Source organism: Mauremys reevesii, unplaced genomic scaffold, assembly GCF_016161935.1.
Source record: "Mauremys reevesii isolate NIE-2019 unplaced genomic scaffold, ASM1616193v1 Contig11, whole genome shotgun sequence".
In the NCBI taxonomy this organism is placed as follows: Eukaryota; Metazoa; Chordata; order Testudines; family Geoemydidae; genus Mauremys; species Mauremys reevesii.
This window is the reverse complement of record NW_024100727.1, coordinates 644,777-667,456: the sequence shown is the minus strand read 5'-3', so window position 1 is coordinate 667,456 and position 22,680 is coordinate 644,777. Positions and strand designations below refer to the sequence as shown.

Sequence of the window (22,680 nt, the reverse complement as noted above, 5' to 3'; positions counted from 1 at the left end):
CTCACAACTAAACACTTGCGAGAAGCTCCAGAGGAAAAGGTCTTGGAATGAGGGTGGGGATCCCAAGCTGCAAAACAAGTGCAGCTGGTACCTTGAGAATCTGCCAGCCTGCTTGTATCATCAGCCAGGGTGAGGAATTGCTAATTCAAATCCTATCCTTCTAGTATGTTAAGCTTAATTTGTGTTTTTATTTATTTGCTAGGTAATCTGCTTTGATCCATTTGCTATCACTTATAATCATGTAAAATCTATCTTTTTGTAGTTAATAAACTTGTTTTATGCTTTATCTAAACCAGTAAATCTAGAGTGAAGTGCTTGGAAATCTTAGTTCAAGGCTGTTGCATTTCCTCTCCAAATTGAGGGAGGGGCGAACTTTATGAGCTTACTTTGTACAAATCTCTGTGCAGTGCAAGACCGTACAATTTTGGGTTTATACTCTAGAGGGTTTGGCCTGGCGAGCAGGGAAATTGGCAGGTGTCTGCTGGTTGCACTCAGATACCCCAGTTTGGGTGAGTGGTGCCACCTGCTGTTGTATTGGGTGATAACAAGGGCTGTGTTTGGCTGACTGTGTTCCCACCAATGTGGTATGTCTTAGAGGGGTGCAGCAGTTCTCACAACTCCCAGACTGCATCCCCCGGGTGATAACCCGTCACGGAGTCACTCTTTGGTCACATACTTACGTTAAGCATTTCTTAAGCCTATGGCCTAGTATGGCTAAGCGGACATCTTACAAGCCTCAGCCTGTAGGTCTTGTGTTTCAGCCATGCTTTACTTATATACCTAATGCTACTTATTATGCCTAAATACTTATCAGTCTTGTACCTCTGTGATCCGACAACTGAACTCTGTTTCGAATACTATGCTTATATATGACATAACATATGAGTTAATCATAACACACAATAAATGAATGATAAAATGAACGAATTGGCTACACTGGTGAGAGAGTATATGCAAAGCCCTGCCCTTCTCTCGGAGATAGGCAGCTAAGTCCAGGCTGCATGGAGACCCCTATCTCTGCCAGCAATTCAAACCTGGGAGCTCCTCTCCTAGAGTAAGGCGACTTGGCGCCTAAGCCACGTTTTGTGAGAATGAGTTAGGTGTGTGCCACATTCTGCACAAAACTGCCAGGGGAGGGAGGGGGGCAGTGGGGAAGACTTCCTTATATCCTTTAGCCCACTGGTTAGGGGACCCACTCAGGATGTGGGAGACTCTGAGCTCCACAAAAGCAAGTTGTCAATGTGGAATCGTCATTGAAGAGAGGTGTTTCTCGTTTCTAGTGAGGTTCCAGAAGGGATTGGTTCTAGGCCTGACTCTATTTAATATTTTTAGAGGTGATCTGGAAGTAAATATAAAATCACTGCTGATAAAATCTGCTGATGGCAAACAATAGCAAAGTGGTACAGAATGACGAGGCCAGGGAAGATGTACAGAGAGATCTGAATTGCTTGGAGAGCTGGACCCAATCAAACAATGTGTTTTCATACAGCCAAATGCAAAGCTCTGCTACTAGGCACAGAGAATGCAGTGCCTGCCTACAGAACGGGGGACCGTATCCTGGAAAGCTGTGACCCTGAAAAGGATTTGGGTGTTGTAACAGCCCTGGTCAAGCTGCCCCTGCTGGACACTTACCAGGTTCTTCATCTGGATCCTGCACACTGGACCCCTGGGTTTTTAAGCTTCCTGAGTCTGAACAGGGTCCAAGCACTAATTCTAGCTGTGGGTGTCTGTCTAATGCCCCCTTCTGAGAGCTGAGACTCTGCAATCCAACTACATAGGCCCTTAGACTAGTACTGTACAGGCTCCCCCAGACTCCAGTAGCTTAAGCACACTCTTTTCCAGAGCTCCAACCTCGTGTGTTCTCTGGTTTACAGGTACCCCTTCAGGGAGATGTGATAATTAAAACAAACAGACACAGGCTATGTCTGCATTACAGAGCCTCCTCTGGCATAGCCTTCTAGTGTAGACACAGCTTACACCAGCAGAAGGAGCTTTTCTGTCAATATAGGAGCATCACCTCTCCGATCAATGTTAGCTAGGGCAAGAGAAGTGTTCTTCTGTCAACATAGCCGCGTCTGCACTGGGGGTTTTGTCACCAGAGCTATATTAGTCAGGGGGTGTTTTTTTCACATCCCCTGATCGACATAGCTATGCTGACATAACTTTTAAGTGTAGACCAAGCCATGGGCTTTGCAAAATGAATTTCAAAATGCCTTATTACAGTGAAAGCAGCAAAGAATCCTGTGGCACCTTATAGACTAACAGACGTTTTTGCAGCATGAGCTTTCGTGGGTGAATATCCACTTCTTCGGATGCAAGACTAACTACAGAACCAGACTACTACAGAACCAGACTAACACGGCTACCCCTCTGATACTTATTACAGTGAGACTCTTAAAGAGATTGAGCTGTTTAGTTTACTAAAAAGAAAACTGGGAGGTGTTTACAGCGTATCAGGACCTTCACGGGGAAAAATTCGGGGTGCTAAAGGGCTCTTTAATCTAACAGAGAAAGACAGAAAAAGAATCAATGGGTGGAAGTTAAAGTGAGACCAATTCACATTAGAATTAAGGCACAAATATTTAACAGGGAGGGTGATTATCCACTAGAACAGGCTGCCTAGGGAAGTGGTGGAGTCTCCATCTCTTGACATCTCCAGACTGGCACCTTTCTGGAAGATGCTTTAGTCAAATGTGAACTATTGGGCTCAGTACAAGAGTAACTGGGTGGGGGATTCTCCTGCCTATATTATACAGAAATCAGAGTAGATGATCTAATGCAGTGTCTCTCACACTGGGGGTCCCAACCAAAAAGGGGGTTGCAAGGCTATTGTAGGGGAGGTTGTGAGAGCAATGGCTGTGGCTGGGCACCTTGCTCTGAAGGCAGTGCCATGCCATGCCACCCTTACTTTTGTGCTGTTGCATGAGGAAGTGCTGCCTTCAGAGCTCGGTGGCCAGTGAGCGGCGGCAGCTGGTTTCAGGGATGAGTACCACTTTTTTGGGGGTGGGGTGGGGTGGAGTGAGGAGTCATCACAGCCTGGAATATTTTCAAGAGGTGGCCCGGTTTAGAAAAAGAAAGTTTGAGAACCCCTGATCTAATGGGCACTTTAAAATCTATGACATAAAGATCCATTTTCCAAATATCTATGCAGCTGGAATGTAAAAATAGCAGAAGTTCCCATTCCTGAATAAAAGCTGAAAAATGTGCTTGTTTTACAGACTTTCATGTTTCAGGTATGAGGGGATTCACTGCAGGTTATTTTGCACCAGACAACCAATCTCTTACCATATTATACCCTTTTTTAATCTCGCCTGTTTTTTTCATGATTCCCATCTCTTGTGTTTCATGCTTCCTGTACTTTTCCATCTCTGCTGGCAGCAAGTCCTCCTTATTGGCGATCTTGGTTATTATCATGGCCTGTTCTCTCACCTCCTTCAGCGATTTTATGCATCCCTGGTACCCAGGCTTCACTTCCTGCTCTTCTGACATGATCATCAGGTCAATGTATTCTGGAGTGGACAGTGGGTTTGGTTTTAAGGCAATTTCTTGCAGGCGTTGGAGGCTGAGAGATGATCTCTTAATGAGCTCTAGCACTATCTCTTCTACTTCAGTGTATTCCTCACACAGCCTCTCAATAACCTTCTCTGTAGTCATCACCTCATCAGAGGCCTTTTTGTACTTTTCCTGCAGCTCTGCATAGGTTTTTTTCTCTTTTTTGACTTCATATCTAAATTTGTACTGTTGATTGAAGTGAACGTTCCACACACATTTACCAGGGCAAACAGTGCAATTTCCAGAGCCATTCATAACACGACATTTGTACTTGTCGTTATCATTAGCACATGAACAGTTATCGTGACATGTGAAGTGACACACCTGGCAGTTTGTTATAAACACACCTGTGCCGCTAATGTCTTCTTTCACTGCCACTGTTCGTTCTACCTCATACTCAAAGTCTTTATTGGCCTCCATATCACCCCTGAGCTGTTCCAGAGCTCGCTTAGTCTGTCTTAGCTCCTCTAGCTTTGTCAGGCCAGCTTTGATTTGTAGCTGCAGCCCTTGCACAGCAACCTCGAGCTTCTTTCGTTCCCAGAGAACTTCCTGGGTTAATGTTAAACTTTTAGTGTTTAAAGATCTTAAGGACATAAAAAAAGTCTCCATGCTGCTCGCTCCCATTTCCCAGAACATTGCATCAAAATTCCAATGGCCCTTGCCAGCTCCAGCATTGTTGGCAAAGAGTGCGGAGTTGCTGAATTTGAAATGAACAGGGACACCCTGAGCATCTTTAGCACAAGGCACCTCAGACTCGTTAATGGCCTGTAGAACAGGGGGCATCTGTCCATCTGCGAAGGTGATCAGGATTTGTATATTGTCTTTTATATCCTTCCCAAAGATAGGGAGAACAGAGTCAAACATGTACTTCTGGGCATGTGTCAAGTGAGCTAGTGATGCCTGAACTACAAAGCAGACAGCGTCTATCTGATCAATGGCTCCTGGAGTGGAAAAAAATGCTCGGATCTGCTCCGTTAACTTTATGTCATGTTCAATTCCTCTGGTATCACCGAATCCCGGGGTGTCTATTATAGTCAGGGAGTAGGGGACTTTGAAGCCCTCTTTCCAATTGACCTCGTAGGCTGTCACTTCAGATGTCTGACTCTGGGCTTGTCTTCTGTTTGTAATTTCATAGATTAGTTTGAATCTGAATTCATCTTCCCATTGCACACCCAGGACATAGTTGATCATCCCATTGATGAGTGTGGTTTTCCCTGATCCAGTTGCTCCCATCACCATAATCACTTTATTAGGGAACTGATGTGTCTTTTCTCCAAGTCTGTACTTCAGATAAGATGACATAGGATCCAATGCTACCTTCTCTAATGGAAGGGCATAGACTGACGGCTGCCCTTCTTTTATGAGCTTGCTCTTTGTGCAGAGAGAGCTTGCTAATTTATTTGAGTCTTCTTTTGTTTGTGTAGAAACAATAACCTCCTCACTTGGGGCACTCACAGCCCCATCCGCGCACACAGCCGACACCCGGAATCTGTAGAGCGTCTCAGGCCTCAGTCCATCAATAGCACAGGACTCTGTTCTCTTGCCTGTCCTTCGTTCCAGCCATTTGTCTTTCTGCTCACCTCCAGCTTCCTCTGTATATTCCACTTTATATGCCCTGATACTGACTCCATCTCCAATGACACTTGGAGTCTCCCAGCTGAGGGAAATGGCAGATGAATCTACAGTAGCTGTTACAGGCTTCCCAGGGGGGCTGGTCGGGGGAAGAGTCTTCACAGGATCACTCACGTTGCTGCTCTCGCTGAGCCCTGGTTTGCTCACTGCAACGTATCGGAACTGGTACTCGGTGTTTGCACAGAGCCCTGTCACTGTGAATGTCACTTGTGTGTTATTTACATCCACAGCCATCCAGTTCTCCTGCCCTACAATTCTGTACTCTGCCCGATAGCCAGATATCGCAGCCCTGCCATAGGCTGCTGGGTTAAACGTGAGCTGCACACGGTCATGTCTGATTCCGCCAATCAGGGGAGGAAGAGGCTTTGATGGAGGCTCGAAGTTGGTGCTGACCAGCTCTCCCTCCTCATACAGGTAAATGGAAGTGCCTGGATTGTCCTTGTCTGGAACAGAGGCCACAATGAACCGAGTCGTCCCGTTAGATTTGTTGACACTGACAAAACATGAAAGGGACTTTGCAGATTTTCGAGATTTTGTATTAATTTCTTTTTCCTTAAACCACACTTTGGATTTTGGTTTTTCAGCAACAGAACTGGCTGATGCAAGATCATGAGTTTCCCTTATAAACTGGGTCTGAAGCCATTGTTTTAAATTGGATAAATATGGCTCCTCTTCATGCAGTGAGGTGAACGTAAAGGAGACGATGAAGTCAAGCTCAGGGTCGAGTACTATTTCATCTAGTTCACTCTGAGAGGACACCACCTCTACATTGCTTAGGATCCTAAGGTAGGAATTTACATAATTCATCTCTTTCTCCTTTGTATTCAGAAATTCACTGAGGCTCTGGATATTGAATGGTGACTGGTTTTTACATGACAAAATATCCACTAGGGCCCCTTCCTCTTTTCCACCTCCACGGATAGACGGCAAGAGTCCTGCTAGCTGTTTCTGGAAAGTCTGTCTGTGTTGCTTACACAGATCTCTGAATTGCTGGATTTTCAGCTTGATTTCGGGAAAGCTTGTAGTGATCGGATTCTTCACCATGTCATTGCATCGCATGTTTAGTTCTATGAGTTCCTCCATTGTAGTCTGAGCATCAGAAATCAGTGTTAAGCTGATCTCACGCACCAGCTGAGCAGCTCTGGAATCCAGCTTGGTCAGCGGGTACAGCCAGACTTTCACTGGTACGGCCTTCTCCCCGCTGTCACCCAGCAGCTTTGGGAGAGTGGAATAAATTTTCATGGCATCTTGGAAATTAGTTGGATTTTTCTCAAGAGCAAAATCACCATGGAACTTGCAGTTAAATTTTTCAGCATTTAATTTTTCCCTGTCATCCATTTTGACAGCTCCTTCCCCTTCTATAGAAACCATGGGTATCATTTTAATTGCAAGCTGGAGCTTTCCCTCTATGTCACATACATTCTCAGAAGAAGAAACTTCCCGATCAAACACGAAGAAAGCCTGAGCCCCGTACAGCACAGCCGTGACCACGTGGGTGGCCGTGCCTTGATCAAACACAGCAGGATAAGAGACATTCCCTGATCCTAAATGGCTCATAGTTAGGTGCTCAAACTTTGTTGTGGCAGAGTACTGGAGAGTAACTCTGGCCTGTTGTTTGGATTTTCTGGTGTCATTTAAGTATTTGGCAGATCCACCTACTTCAACCAACCCCCCCAGGAAACTGGCCTTCAGCGAGGCTGTGACATTGAGGGCATTGGCCTTCTCTTCAATGGTGTCGGATGCGATGATCTCACAGTTAACCCAGGGTTGTGGTTTTCTGCTTACATCCTTGAGAAGCTGCTCCAGGCGCCACAGCGTGATCCCTGGAATAGTAGAGACAAACACATGGTAACATAACTGATAGGTGCCCGGACACAGAGTCTGTCCATGGTTTATTTGTGTCTCTTTTCTGAGATTGAAAAATAACGAGTGAAGGACATCAAGTAAACTGACCTGGTAACATACAAACGTGCCAAGTCAAGGCTGAACTACGCCCCTAACAACCTTCCCTGGCCCCCGGCTTCTTACACGACTTTGGAAGATGTGATCTTTTCTGATTTTTTATTTTTTAAATAAATCCCTCTCCAGAATGACTGAGTACACTCCCCTTCAGGAGTACACTGTTCCAAGTAGCAAGTGCTATAGCTATGACTGAAATCTCACTTCCATTACAAACATCTGGTTTCTTTGATTTAAGAAGCTAGGAACTGTCATGCTTGACTTGATCCATGATCCATCTAGCCCAGTATTCTGTCTCTGAATGTAGCTAGGACCAGATCCTGCATGTCCCTGCTGAAAACAGCCAGGCAGGGGAAAGCAGCTGGTGTGAGAGGCGTCTGTCTGGGGAGTCCCTCAGGTAGCAGGTAAGAGCTGCGGGAGGAGGTGGCTCATCTGTGCAGCATCTAGGAGCGTGAGGACTTCATCACCAGGCTGCACATGGAGACATCCGGGATGGAGGATGCCAGTTGACTAGGGATGACTACAGAGGCACCAGAAGAGGAAGGAGACCTGGCTGCTCTGCAGAAAGGAGACTGGCTGCCGGCCACCTTAGACAGTAGGCTGTGCTCCACTCCCCACCCCGCTCCTCCATCCATCGAGGTGAAGAACTGGCACGCTGTACTGGCCACAGGAGGAGAGGAGCAGACCCCAATGGCTGAGGAAGAGGCGCCACCTGCTTCCAAGGCTGGGAGGCTCACGGCCACCACACCCACCAGGAGGAGACATAGGGTGCTGGTGGTCTGGGCTCCCTGCTGAGAGGGATGGGAGCCTCCATCTGCTGACCTGACCTGACATCCCAGGAGTTGTGCTGCCTGCCTAGAGCCCACATCCCTGGTGTTATGGAAAGGTTGCCAAGGCTCGTCCATTCATCTGGCCACTGCCGCACACTGTGCATCTACATGGGCACTAATGGTACTGCCAGTCTGACCCTGGCCAGTGACTCCTGGGCTCTGGGAGTGAGGGTGAAGGAGTCACAGTCCCATGTTGTGTTCTTGTCCATCCTCCTGGCTGAGGTTAAGGGCCCAGGCAGGGATGCACACCCTGGAGATGATGCACGGCTGTGCGGGTGGTGTCCAATGGCGGAGTTTGGCTTCCTAAGTCATGGGAGGCTGTTTCAAGAAGGAAATCTGCTGGGAAGAGACAGGGTACACCTGACCAAAAAGGGGGGAGGGAAGCATCTTTGAGCAGGTGACAAAAGATCACAGGTAAGTATAAAAAAAGTGACCTTCACAGTGGGCTAGATGTTGCTATGTGGAGGTAGAATAGAAAATTTACAGTCAGGTCATAGCAGCAACAAGCGGGATAACAGAGGGGGAATCTGCTCAATATCTTACTTGTCTATGCACAAATGCCAGGTGTATGGGGAATAGACGGGAAGAACTGGAAGGCTTAGTACATAAGCTAATTTACTGTTTAATTGGAATCACTGAGATTTGGTTGGATAAATCTCATGACTAGAATATTGGTGCATAGCATGTTCAGGATGGAAAGGCAGCAAAAAAGGGAGGAGGAGCTGCACTATACATCAAGAGTATATACACGTGTGCTGTGGTCTAGAAGGAGGTAAGAGGCCGACCCAGTTGACATTCTATGGGTAAAGATAAAAGTGGGCAGGGGAAAACAGGGGTGATGTTATCATAGGGGTCTTCAATAGACCATCAAATCAGGAGGAAGAGACGTATGAGGCATTTCTAGAGCAAATAACAGAAATATCCATATCACAAGACCTGGTAGTAACAGGGGACTTCAACTACCCAGACATCTGTTGTAAAAGTAATACCACAAAACACAAAGTGTCCAGTAAGTTCTTGGAATGTGTTGGGGACAACAACTTGTTTCAGAAGTTGGAGGAAGTAACAGAGGGGCAGCCATTTTAGACTTGATTCTGACTAAAAGAAAGGAATTGGTCACAACTGTGACGGTAAAAGGCAATTTGGGTGAAAGTGTCCATAAAATGATAGATTTTATTATTTGAAGGAAAGGAAAGAGTGAGAGGAGGAGAATAAGACAATGGACTTCAAAAAAATCAGACTTCATCAAACTCAGAGAACTGGTAAGTAAGGTCCCCTGGGAAGAACATCTAAGGAAAAAGAGGAGATCAGGAGATCTGGCAGTTTCTCAAAGAGACAATATTAAAGGCACAACTGCAAACTATCCTGATATGAAGGGAAGATAAGAAAAATAGCAGGACGATATGGCTTCATCAGGAGCTCTTCAGTGACCTGAAAATCAAAAAGAAACCCTACAAAAAGTGGGAATGTGAATGAACTGCTAAGGAGGAATACAAAAGAACAGCACAAGCAGACAGGGACTAAATTATAAAGGCTAAGGCATAAAATGAGTTACACCCAGTGAGGGACATAAACGGCCATAAGAAGAGGGTTTTTAAAAATATATTAGGAGCAAAAGAAAGACGATGAAAAGTGTAGGTCCACTATTTAGTGGGAAAGGAAAGCTAATGACGTCAAGAACACAGAGGTGTTTAATGCCTGTTTTGCTTCAATCTTCATTAAAAAGGTAAATTGTGACCAGATGCTTAATACAGTTAGTATTAATAATAAGGGGGAAGGAACACAAGACAGAATAGCAAATGAACAGCTTAAAGAATATTTACATAATTAGATGTATTCAAGTCAGCAGGGATTGACTAAATTCACCTTAAGGACCTAGCTGAAGCAGATCTTGGATCTGCTAGCGATTATCTTTGAGAACTCACAGAGGATGAGTGTGGTCCCAGAGGATAAGAGAAAAGCAAATATGGTACCTGTCTTTAAAAAGGGGAACAAAGAGGACCTGGGGAATTACAGAACAGTCAACCTAACTTCAATACCTGGAAAGATACTGGAACAAGATATTAAACAATCGGTTTGTAAGCACCTAGAAGATAACAGGGTAATAAGTAATAGTCAACATGGATTTGTCAGGAATCAATCATGCCAAACCAATCTAACTGCCGTCTTTGACAGGGTTACTGGCCTAGTGTTTAGGAGAAGAAGCAGGAGACATGATAGATCTTGATTTTAGTAAGGCTTTTGACACAGTCCCACATGACAATCCCATAAGAAACTAGGGAAATGAGGTATAGATGAAATTGCTCTAAGGTAGGTGCATAATTCGATGAAAGGCTGTACTCAGAGTAGTTATCAATGGTTTGCTGTCAAACTGGGAGGATGTATGTAGTGGTGTCCTGCAGGGATATGTCCTGAGTCTGGTGCTAATCAGTATTTTCATCCACGACCTGGATGATGGGGTGGAGAGCACACTTATACAATTACCAGATGACACCAAGCTAGGGGGGGCTGCAAGCACTTTGGAGGAAAAGATTAAAACTGAAAATGACCTTGTTGATATCAGATCAATTCTCCAGTTTATAAAGATGACATTCAATAAAGACAAATGCAAAGTACTACACTTAGGAAGGAAAAACCAAATGTACTAAAACAAAATGGGGAATAACTGGCTAGGCAGTAGTAGTTAAGGGCCCTACCATCAATCAAACCCTAACCCCGCCCCTTGACCCCATATAACCCCACCCCTTGACCCCATAGTCCCTCCCACCTGTCACTGGAAGTCCCACCCTATGGGGGTATTACTTCCGGGGTCAAGGTGGCCACATGACCGGAAGTGAGGTGTGTCATGTGACCCCTCTAAGAACTCCTCCCACCACCCTCTACAATCAGGAGGGGTTTTGTCCCGGAAGGACCACCCCAAGAGGAGATTTTGCCCAATGAGAGTGACTTCTGGGGTGGGGTGATCAGTCCGGAAGTGGGTTGTGTGACCCCTCTAAGAACTCCTCCCACCACCCTCTATCAATCAGGAGGGGTTTCATCCCAAAAGGACCACCCCGAGAGGAGATTTTGCCCAATGAGGGTGACTTCTGGGGGTGGCCACATGACCGGAAGTGGGTCGTGTGACCCCTCTAAGAACTCCTCCCACCACCCTCTACCAATCAGGAGGGGTTTCGTCCCGGAAGGACCACCCCGAGAGGAGATTTTGCCCAATGAGGGTGACTTCTGGGGTAGCCACATGACCGGAAGCGGGTCGTGTGACCCCTCTAAGAACTCCTCCCACCACCCTCTACCAATCAGGAGAGGTTTCGTCCCGGAAAGACCACCCCGAGGGGAGATTTTGCCCAATGAGGGTGACTTCCGGGGGTGGGGATGAACGGTCCGGAAGTGGGTCGTGTGACTTTCAGGGCGGGGGTGACCTGTTCGGAAGGGCCTCGTGTGACCCCTCTAAGAACTCCTCCCAAGGCCCTCCGCCAATCCGAGTGCAGCACCATTACCCCATAAGTCTCAGCGCCGGACAGAGGAGGCCATTTCTTACCAAGGACATGCATTTTAGAAAAGCGTGGAAAGGCTGCTGAGAGGAAACATGGACTCCTTCACCACCCCCGTCAGAACTTCGGACTTTGTTTTAACCCGAGGGTCTTTGACCATCCATGGAGAAAATGCTACATCAGCGACAGTTCTGAGGAGGAGGAAGGAGTGACCAAGAGGAGCCCTTTGGCCCAGCCGTTGATGGATATGCCGTAACCCGACCCCGAAACCCTCGTGAGTCACCCCGATGAACCTGATGGCCTCTCTTTGTCCACCCCTGCAGAGGTGGAAGGCGATTGCAGCTCGGTGGACAAGGCAAATGGAAAAGACGGCGCTCAGGTAAATGAATGATTAAGAAACGGCAGTAGAAGAGGGATAATGAGGCTAGGAACCGGGGTTTGTGTAAATGTAAAAAACCAACCAAGCAGCTGGAGTACTTACACTGTTTCTTTTTCTGAAAATCTCTCAACAGCTTGACGATGCCTTTCTAGAGGACCTGGAGGACCTGAACAGCGCTGCATCAAACAGCGAAGATGAACCGGGCCCACCACGTTTTTGCTCAACACCAATACAAATTGTTGAAGAGGGCTCCGAGGATGATGGGTTTGAGAAATTTAGGAGGAGGCTTGGCATAGAACTATCTGAGCCAGTGCCACGTCGTGAGCGTAAGAAAGTCATGCGGACTATTGTACGTGTTGCTGTGTATGCTGTCCTTAAACACTGCCTTAGGGAAAAGCTTTTTGAAGATTGTGAGGGCTGTGTCATAGATGCGCCAGCCCAACGGCACCATGACTGTGTGACTTGGACTTCAGTGGATATAAACTGCAAGCTCTGGGCCCTGTGTGCTGAGCTGTGTTTGGAAAGCTTACTAAACACTGTTATTGTGATAGGTCATGCTATGCAATGTCTGTGCCTAACCGAAGAACATTTAGCACAAGGGGTGACTTTGATAAATGCTGTGCAATTTAGTGGAGACCCTGTGACGTTATTGATATAAATGGGGACCATATAGAACATGGGTTGCAACCAAGGTCCTGTAGTGGCACCAAATCTTAAGTGAAGGGGGTCATATAAGGTGTCTAAGACCAGGTTCTGGGTTGCTGGTTATGATTATGCTGTCTGTATGTCTGTGTATCATTTTGTAGTTGAAGTTATAAGTATTGGCTCTGTACTGTTTGTAGTTTGTATTATGCTCTGCCTCTGGGAAGTGTCCCAGACAAAGCTGATGTTAGCCCGGCATAGCTGGTTTGATGGCCCATTAAAGGGCCATAGGCTACACAATTGACCCATGGAGAGAAGGCAGACACGCCTTGTGACTCAGCAAAGTATGCGGGGACTGGCCCATGTGACTCCAGGCTCCATTTTGCTGTAATTTTCCACAGTGAAGACAAAGGGATTCTTACACCTGGAAAAGTCTATATAAGGCTAATGCCTCGTCTCCATCTTGTCTTCAATCCTGCTTCTGACCTCTGGAGGGACTTTGCTACAAACTGAAGCTCTGCACAAAGGACTGTTGACCCATCCCAGCGGGGGATGTTCCAGAGACTCAATTTGAACCTGCAGTTTACTCCAGCACTGCTGCAAGCCTGAACTAAGAACTTTGCCATTACTGTATGTAATTGATTCCATTTAACCAATTCTACCTCTCATCTCTACCTTTTTCCTTTTGTAAATAAACCTTTAGATTTTAGATTCTAAAGGATTGGCAACAGTGTGATTTGTGGGTAAGATCTGATGTGTATATTGACCTGGGTCTGGGGCTTGGTCCTTTGGGATCGAGGGAACCTTTTTCTTTTATTGGGGTGTTGGTTTTCATAACCATTCATCCCCAGGACGAGTGCACTGGTGGTGATACTGGGAGACTGGAGTGTCTAAGGAAATTGCTTGTGTGACTTGTGGTTAGCCAGTGGGGTGAGACCAAAGTCCTTTTTGTCTGGCTGGTTTGGTTTGCCTTAGAGGTGGAAAAACCCCAGCCTAGGGCTGTGACTGCCCTGTTTGAGCAATTGGTCCTGATTTGGCACTCTCAGTTGGGTCCCGCCAGAATCGCTCCGTCACAGACCCTGATCGTGTTTTAAAGAAAATGACCAAACCAGAAGATGCCTGCTTACAACGTTATATTGACCATCTAGTTCGCACAAAAAGTTACAGAGCCCTGCTTAAGAAAAAGACTATTTGTAAGAAATCTAAAAGGCTTAAGTTAGAGAATGCTGAGGAGGCAAACATGCGATATAAAACTTGGTAGCTGTAAATTAAAAAAAAAAAGGGGGTGGGGTGTGTGTGTGTGACTCTCTGTATTTTGTTAGAAGGCCTTTGGCCCTTAAGTTTTAATGAGACATCTTGGTTTGTTTTCAAGGAGTTGTATGTCTTTTAAAATAAATAAATTGTTTGTAAGAATTAGCTCTTGTGTGTGTGTGTGTGTGTGTGTGTGTGTGTGTGTGTGTGTGTGTGAAATGCATGTTGTGGGGGGGGGAATATCCTTTAAAAAACAAAAACAAAACAAAAAACCAAGCAGGACTAGTTCAGACATGTTTGAGTATAATACAGTTAATATGGAGATATACTTATCTCATAAGACCTGCCTTTTTACTAGCAGGACCAAATATTGATTTTTGCCCCAGATTCCTAAGTGACCACCTCAAGGATTGAACTTACAACCCTGGGTTTAACCAAGCCATTACTCAAACCACTGAGCTATCCTGAATCTGTTGAAATGAATGGATTTAAGCACACACAACCCTCACCCCCACAACCCAGATCACAAAAGGGTGTACTGTAGGATCTATTACTTCAGAGCTGTGGTGATTAAATTAACCTGTTAGCAACTATTTGAAAAACAATGGGGATGAGAGGCTATAAAAATCTTAGGTGTGCTGGAGTCTGTCCTTTTTAACAGAAAACCTTCTTGGATAGCTGCTGGACTCAAAAAGAGGTAAGACTATGTGTCTTTAACTCTGAAACTATAAAGCCACTTTTTGCCCATGCTGTCTTTTAGTAAATAATGGGGCCTCTATTTATTTCAGGGTGATCTGTTTAGCATGGAACCAGGCCAAGGTAAAAACCATTTTAACTATAGTTGTTCTTAATACTGTTAAATTAAAAAAGAAAAGTGTTACACAGGTTGTATAGGGATTTGGTGGTGATACTAACTAACATGTTTTTGCTTGCTCTTTAACCTGAAGGCCCAAGCACACATCGGGGGGGAACAGAACAACCATGTCCCTGTTGGTGTCACTAGGCCTAAGTAAACTAAAGTTCTTCCATGCTGTGAACTTTAACCAGCCTAAGATGTGTTAACAGTCTAAAAGCAAAATCTGTAATTGTCAGCTGTTTTAGCTTACAGCTGCAGGACAGTGCGAAAGCAGCAGGGAGGTGGGAGATAAGGGGGAACACAAAACAAAAGGCTTACACAAACAGCTAGCTCAACCCTGGTACCACCGAGAGATAAGGGGGTCCCTGCCTGCACCTGGCTGAAGGGAGGAGGGAGTTGAACAAGATAACTATTCACAGAAGAGTTACTAACAAGATAATGTGTTTGTTGCCAAGTATGACTTAACTGCTTACTGTGATTGCTGTTTTATAATGTATCTGCTATGTGAGAACTAAAAGGGAGGATAAAAGAGGGAGGGGAAAGGGGAGGCTGGGCAATGGGGGTAATAAAGATGCCTTGCTGAAATCATGTATAAAAAGAGAAAGCTGTTTTTATCTGTGTGCTCGATTTGAGACTTGTCTGTCTCCGAGCATCGCGTGCTTTGAGATCTCAAATAAATCTTCCTTGCTTCTCCACCCTGGTGTGGTTTATTGGAACAAAAGCACTCCGGGCAACGAACCCCTGTTGCTGTCGCCTCGGGCCTATGTGCCGGCAACATCCCTGCAACACTTTATCCCATAGTGAAAGGTAACTTTTTTTTTGGTGCAACTGGCTTTTAAATGCATGTGGGTTTTTGAAAAGCTGCAACATTGGTTTGGGGTGTTTTATAAAGCTGTTTTTTTGCAAAGCACAGGTGTTTCAAACTAACAGGGGTTTTTACTGTGCATAATGTGATGTGTTTGAGGGGACAGGACATGTGCCTTTTAAATGCATGTGGGTTTTTGAAAAGCTGCAACAATGGTTTGGGGTGTTTTATAAAAGCTGTTTTTTGCAAAGTGTTGGTGTCATTAGGCATAACTCTAGGTAACTCAGGAGGGTGGAAAACCATAAGTGTCAATAAAGCCTTCCTGTACTAGGCCTGAATGAACTAAAGTCACTCCATGTCTGACCAAAGCGCTTCCATGTTTATGTTTGAACTTTAATCGACCTAACAGGTGAGCAACAGAGAATTGTTATCAGTTGCAACACCTGCACCAGAAGGTAATAATGAGGCCTGCTATAATGAGGCCTGCTTGCTCCTGGCTAAGGGGCAAAATAACAGATCAAAGAAATAAAACAAGATAACCGTTCATAGAAGAGTTACTAACGAGCTAAAGTGGTTGTTGCCAAGTATGACTTAACTGCTTAATGTAATTGCTACTTGCATGATGTATCTGCTATAGAAAAGTAGATGGGAGGGGGAAGAAGGGGGGATAGTGGGGGTAATAGGAATGCTTAGCTGAAGTTATGTATAAAGAGGGAAAAACTGCTTGTAGGTGTGTGCTTGATTTGAGATGTGTCTGTGTCTCCGAGCATCACGCTTTGAGATCTCAAATAAACTTTGTCTGCTTCTCCACCTTGGTGTGTTTATTGGAGCGAAGCACACCGGGCAACGAACCCCGCTGTCGCTGTCCTCGGGCACTCTGTGCCGGCAACAGTTTTGGCGTCCCTGGGTGGGCTCGAGGCAAAATTGTGCCTTGCCCGGACTCCTTCAATGGCCGAAGGACGACGGTCACAGCCGACGCCCAGCGCGCACCGGTGCCTTTACCGGGGGCCTTGGCAGAGACGCGTCAGGCCGACCTTGGAAGACACAACGGTGCAACGCGCTCGAGTAGTGGAGACGCGGCTGCGGGCGACGGTGGGGAACTGGTCTCGCGGATAAGGTAGGAACAGTCCAGTGGTGTGGACTTTTGCCTGTTAAGACCTGGGGACGCCCAGTGTTTTCCCAAAGGTATGGGGCAGGAACAGAGTACAGGCAGGGCACGGTGTACACCCTTAGAATGCACTCTGACGAATTGGAAAGTGTTTGAATCAGATCCATTGACTAAAAGCAAACTGAAAAGGTTCTGTACAGTTGACTGGCCTCAATATCAGCTAGAGAGCCAGGAAAGGTGGCCACTGGAAGGATGACTTAATTATAACATGATCCTTCAATTACTCCTGTTTTGTCAGCGAACGGGTAGCTTCTCAAGCTGTTTGTATGGAGAGCTCTTGTAAAAATCCCCCATCATATGCCCCAGAGCTGCACTGGGAGGAGAACTGTCCGTGGGGACGTCTGTCTCTGTTGGGCTCATGCCATCTGAACTTATTGACTGTGCAGCAAGATAAGATGCTTCGTGGTAATAGGAAATAATGGCCTTGGGGTGTGTGTGTGTGTGTGTACACCAGTGTGAGTGACTGTTACCGGAAGACGCCCAGAATACCCTGTGAAGCGAAAGCTCGTGACCAGGACTACTCTAACGCAAGCCCGGTAACTAGTGGATCTTTAGGAGATCCGACCCACGGTGGGCTGACTCGGCCTGGCATCGTCCGGCGAGGAAGCTACCTGGGTCTAGGAGTGTGTGAACCCATCTTCCCTCCCCCCCCTTCCCTTCCGTGTGGGCTACTAACAGTCTGATCATCTCACTGGATGCAATCAGAGTAAGCGGCGCCGTCTCCCAGAGACTAGCCGACGCTCTTTGCTGAAGGGAGGTGTAGGAGAAGCCCACCCTCCTAGCTAAACTGGTAGTGGAATAAGTTGGTGCCCATGGAAGGGACGGTTCAGCGAGAAAAGCAGGAGCGGGCCCAGGCGGGCAGGCAACGGACAGAGAGATTGGAAAACAGGTTGGAAAATTTTAAGGGTGTAGTGAAAGGAAGGAGTAAGTGAGTATAAGCATGGGGATTTTAAATACCCAAGAGGATACTTAAAGTGGTGATTTGAGTTAATAAAAGTGGCTGTTGGAAGACAAGCAAGTGATTTAAGGAAGAAGTGAGAAGTTAACTCTGTAGTTGCTGTAGGGAACAGCAGTTGAACCTTTTAAAAATGCTAGAGAGAAAAAAAAGTTCTTGGTGTCTTTAAAATGTTTGTAAATAAATTCAGGCAAAGAAATTATTAAATTGCAATTATTTGGCTATGAACAATTTAGTTGAATTAGCTAAAGAATGTATACAGTGCTATGTAATTGAAATTGTATTAGGCTTTAAGGGCACTATAAGTGGTGATGTTTTCTTTCAGTGTTTAAAAGCAGGAGTTAAAAGTAAAAAGCAAGCCAGAAAGCATCTGTATTAATGCAAATTATCTAACTGATAAGGTAGAAGCCACTGAAACCTGGGCTGCCTATAAAACACATACAAGAAAATATGGGGTAATTCCCCTGTTTTGCCTAAAATCAACAAGAGTATTTGTATATTTTAAGCAATGATTGACTGCCCAGAAGGGGTAGACCTCTGTTTTTGTCTTTCAGATAATCAGAGAAAACTAATGCCAGCTGAACAGCATTCAACGTACCATTCATTTACTGGCACAGTAAAAATTATGTTTTGTGTTCTATGTTCTGTCTTGTGGTGTTTGTCTTGTGGCCAGAATTGTTTTGTTTAATATTTTCATGGGATGGTCTGGTTTGAAATCAAGCGGAAGGGTTGGATTGGAATGTAGATACTTGTTTTGTTTAACTTAGAATACAAAGTGTTTGGATACATCAGAAAAATGTGATATACTAAAGTCTAATACATTTTCTTAAGTAAGAGAAAGAAAAACTTCATTGGCCAAATCTTTTAATTGAAAATTGTTATTAAAATTTGCATACTAACAGTCTTTGGAAGCAAGGACATGAAAAGTTAACCCACTCCCCATATTGTATATGAGATCCTTCTGGCTACCTCAGATTTCTAGCCAGAGGGCTGGGGATGGTGGGAGGCTATTGGACTAGAGGTTATATTGAGTGAACTCCTCAAAGTGGGTGTGCTTGTCCTGGCTTGTTGTTCCAAAGCTCTGTAATAAGGTTATTTTAGTGAAAAGGTTAAGTGTGGCATACATTAAATACTAAGACTAATGTACTGTATAGCGGCAATGTGTATGTGTTCATTGTTAACCAAAGGTGTATAAGTAAAAAGTAAGTTTCCTTTGTAGGTTAAAAAAAAAAGCCAAGAAGGGAAAAGGAAAAAGAACGAGTTAACTGAGAAAAAAATAGTTAACATGCTCAGTCTAAGGATAAGGCGCTGGCTCCATTCAAGGACACTGCTCACAGTTGAAACTTGGCTGATAACCAGAAAAAGGGGCGGGGGGGACTTAAGTTTGCCCACGCAGCTATGAGATCTGCCAAGCACTAATGCAATGTGTTAGGTTTCTTTTCTCACAGGTAAGGAAGCACTACCCGAAGACCCTAGCAGCCCTGCCACTCCTTGGAACCAGGAGACCGGATCAATGTAAAGGTCCCCCAACGAAAGACTGCTTTGGCTCCACGCTGGAAAGGCCCTTATTAAGTCCTGCTGACTACCAACACCGCTGTGAAGTGCCAAAGACTGACTGCCTGGACCCAGGATTCTCACTGCAAAAAGACCCCTCCACCTCAGGAGGATTCTCCTACTCATGATTAGCCTATTCCTTTTTCTAGTTTTACTGTGCCTTCTGGACAGCAGGGAAAAAGGACAAGGTGACGTGCTAGTTAACCTCTCCTTTGTCCACTGACAGATCTACTGTGCCTTTGAACTTTTCTAGAAGAAACATTCACTCCACTGACATTGCCAAAGTCCAGGAATTCCTGACCAGAAAGGACATTGAGAACTGACCCTGGTGAAGAAACCCAAGGAATTATACACTGGCAGGAAGAAATTTGTGGGACCCATGCTTGGGAATGTGATATTGATTGGATTTTGGGGTTTATTCTACAGGCTGCACCCTGTGTTTTGGATAAATCCTTCAGTATGTATTGCCCTCCCTAATTGGATTTTAAATGACATTGCCCTTATCCAGTTTTCAGATCACTTCTACATAACCAGATTGCTCACAAGGGGCTGCCATTAGATTAGCACAACAGAGAGCCTGGGTTATTTCCTCTGGAAGAAGAGGGAATTGACCAGATCCCTGTGGGCTGGGGCCAATAGTGCAGCAGCCATTTGGAATATTCTTAAAAGCCAAGAACATGATGAGAAATTGGGCCAACTAGAAAAGGCCACTAGCCTTATTTCTGAAGTTCAGCTATCCCAAGTACAGGCTGGAGTTGGTGAGTTATATGTCATTTGCGCCCTTAGTTCTGTGACCCAGAAGTTACTGACAGAGATGGTGTTGAATATCACTGAGGCTGGGAAGGCATTGCAGTGGGATCTCGTATGTTTAGAAATTCAGGATTTCCTGAATGACCAGCTGATGGCCATTTGGAGTGATCTTGAGCACCAGACTTGGCCCACTGCGCTTACAGACACATCAGGAACCATCTGATCTGTGGTCATGAAGACATACTTGGACACTTTCTGGGTGGAAGTGTGGACATTCACAGTGCTCCTTCCAAGCATATGGACCGGTTAGGGTGGGTGTGGGCTCCCACATACCGAATCCTGCCGGGTCCATGGGGAGGATGAATGTGGAACTGAATACCCCCTCATTAATGACCCCAGCTCCCTAGAGCTTAATTGCTTTTTGGCCTCAAAGTTTGAGAAAACTCAGCCAAAAGGTTTGTTGAGTATTCTCAAAGGGGGGAATTGTTGGTGTCATTAGGCATAACTCTAGGTTACTCAGGAGGGTGGAAAACCATAAGTGTCAATAAAGCCTTCCTGTACTAGGCCTGAATGAACTAAAGTCACTCCATGTCTGACCAAAGCGCTTCCATGTTTATGTTTGAACTTTAATCGACCTAACAGGTGAGCAACAGAGAATTGTTATCAGTTGCAACACCTGCACCAGAAGGTAATAATGAGGCCTGCTATAATGAGGCCTGCTTGCTCCTGGCTAAGGGGCAAAATAACAGATCAAAGAAATAAAACAAGATAACTGTTCACAGAAGAATTACTAACGAGCTAAAGTGGTTGTTGCCAAGTATGACTTAACTGCTTAATGTAATTGCTACTTGCATGATCTATCTGCTATAGAAAAATAGACGGGAGGGGGAAGAAGGGGGGTAGTGGGGGTAATAGGAATGCTTAGCTGAAGTTATGTATAAAGAGGGAAAAACTGCTTGTAGGTGTGTGCTTGATTTGAGACGTGTCTGTGTCTCCGAGCATCACGCTTTGAGATCTTAAAATAAACTTTGTCTGCTTCTCCACCTTGGTGTGTTTATTGGAGCAAAGCACACCGGGCAACGAACCACTGTTTGCTGCCTCGGGCATTCTGTGCCGGCAACAAAAGCATAGGTGTTTCAAACTACAGGGGCTTTTACTGTGCATAATGTGGTGTGTTTTTAAAAAAGGATTTGAGGGAACAGAACATGTGGCTTTTAAATGCATGTGGGGTTTTTGAAAAGCTGCAACATAGGTTTGGTGTGTTTTATAAAGCTGTTTTTTTCGTTTTTGTTTTTTTTGCAAAAGCATAGGATTGTTTCAAACTACAGGGGCTTTTACTGTGCATAATGGATTTTAAAAGCAGTTTTGGTTTTTATTTTGCAAAATAAAATGTATTTAAAAACCTGTGCTTTGTTGTAGGGCCTGAAATGGATTATTTTGTGGTAAAGCTATGACTTTTTTTTTAAATAGAAAAACACCCTACTGAAAATAAATAAATAAATATATATATATATACATAGTCAACATGGTTTCTGTAAAGGGAAATCGTGTCTTACTAATCTATTAGAATTCTTTGAAGGGGTCCACAAACATGTGGACAGGGGGGATCCGGTGGACATAGTGTACTTGGATTTCCAGAAAGCCTTTGACAAGGTCCCTCACCAAAGGCTCTTACGTAAATTAAGTTGTCATGGGATAAAGGGGAAGGTCCTTTCATGGATTGAGAACTGGTTAAAGGACAGGGAACAAAGGGTAGGAATTAATGGTAAATTCTCAGAATGGAGAGGGGTAACTAGTGGTATTCCCCAAGGGTCAGTCCTCGGACCAATCCTATTCAATTTATTCATAAATGATCTGGAGAAAGGGGTAAACAGTGAGGTGGCAAAGTTTGCAGATGATACTAAACTACTCAAGATAGTTAAGACCAAAGCAGATTGTGAAGAACTTCAAAAAGATCTCACAAAACTAAGTGATTGGGCAACAAAATGGCAAATGAAATTTAATGTGGATAAATGTAAAGTAATGCACATTGGAAAAAATAACCCCAACTATACATACAACATGATGGGGGCTAATTTAGCTACAAAGAGTCAGGAAAAAGATCTTGGCGTCATCGTGGATAGTTCTCTGAAGATGTCCACGCAGTGTGCAGAGGCGGTCAAAAAAGCAAACAGGATGTTAGGAATCATTAAAAAGGGGATAGAGAATAAGACTGAGAATATATTATTGCCTTTATATAAATCCATGGTACGCCCACATCTTGAATACTGTGTACAGATGTGGTCTCCTCACCTCAAAAAAGATATTCTAGCACTAGAAAAGGTTCAGAAAAGAGCAACTAAAATGATTAGGGGTTTGGAGAGGGTCCCATACGAGGAAAGATTAAAGAGGCTAGGACTCTTCAGCTTGGAAAAGAGAAGACTAAGGGGGGACATGATAGAGGTATATAAAATCATGAGCGATGTTGAGAAAGTGGATAAGGAAAAGATATTTACTTATTCCCATAATACAAGAACTAGGGGTCACCAAATGAAATTAATAGGCAGCAGGTTTAAAACAAATAAAAGGAAGTTCTTCTTCACGCAGCGCACAGTCAACTTGTGGAACTCCTTACCTGAGGAGGTTGTGAAGGCTAGGACTATAACAATGTTTAAAAGGGGACTGGATAAATTCATGGTGGCTAAGTCCATAAATGGCTATTAGCCAGAATGGGTAAGAATGGTGTCCCTAGCCTCTGTTTGTCAGAGGATGGAGATGGATGGCAGGAGAGAGATCACTTGATCATTGCCTGTTGGATTCGCTCTCTCTGCGGCTCCTGGCATTGGCCACTGTCGGTAGACAGATACTGGGCTAGATGGA

At 44.8% G+C, this 22,680-nt stretch overlaps 1 protein-coding gene across 1 annotated transcript in view; it reads right to left on the bottom strand.

Moving 5' to 3' along the window:
- Nucleotides 1–2,462: 2,462 nt before the first annotated feature.
- LOC120392695 overlaps nucleotides 2,463–22,680 on the bottom strand; it is a 40,865-nt gene continuing 20,647 nt past the window's right edge. Inside the window, exons 2-3 of the mRNA XM_039517432.1 lie at nucleotides 3,286–7,007; nucleotides 2,463–2,501 (exon numbers count right to left, since the gene is read on the bottom strand). Coding sequence (XP_039373366.1) covers nucleotides 2,463–2,501; nucleotides 3,286–7,007 — 3,761 coding nt within the window. The remainder of the gene's footprint in view (nucleotides 2,502–3,285; nucleotides 7,008–22,680) is intronic.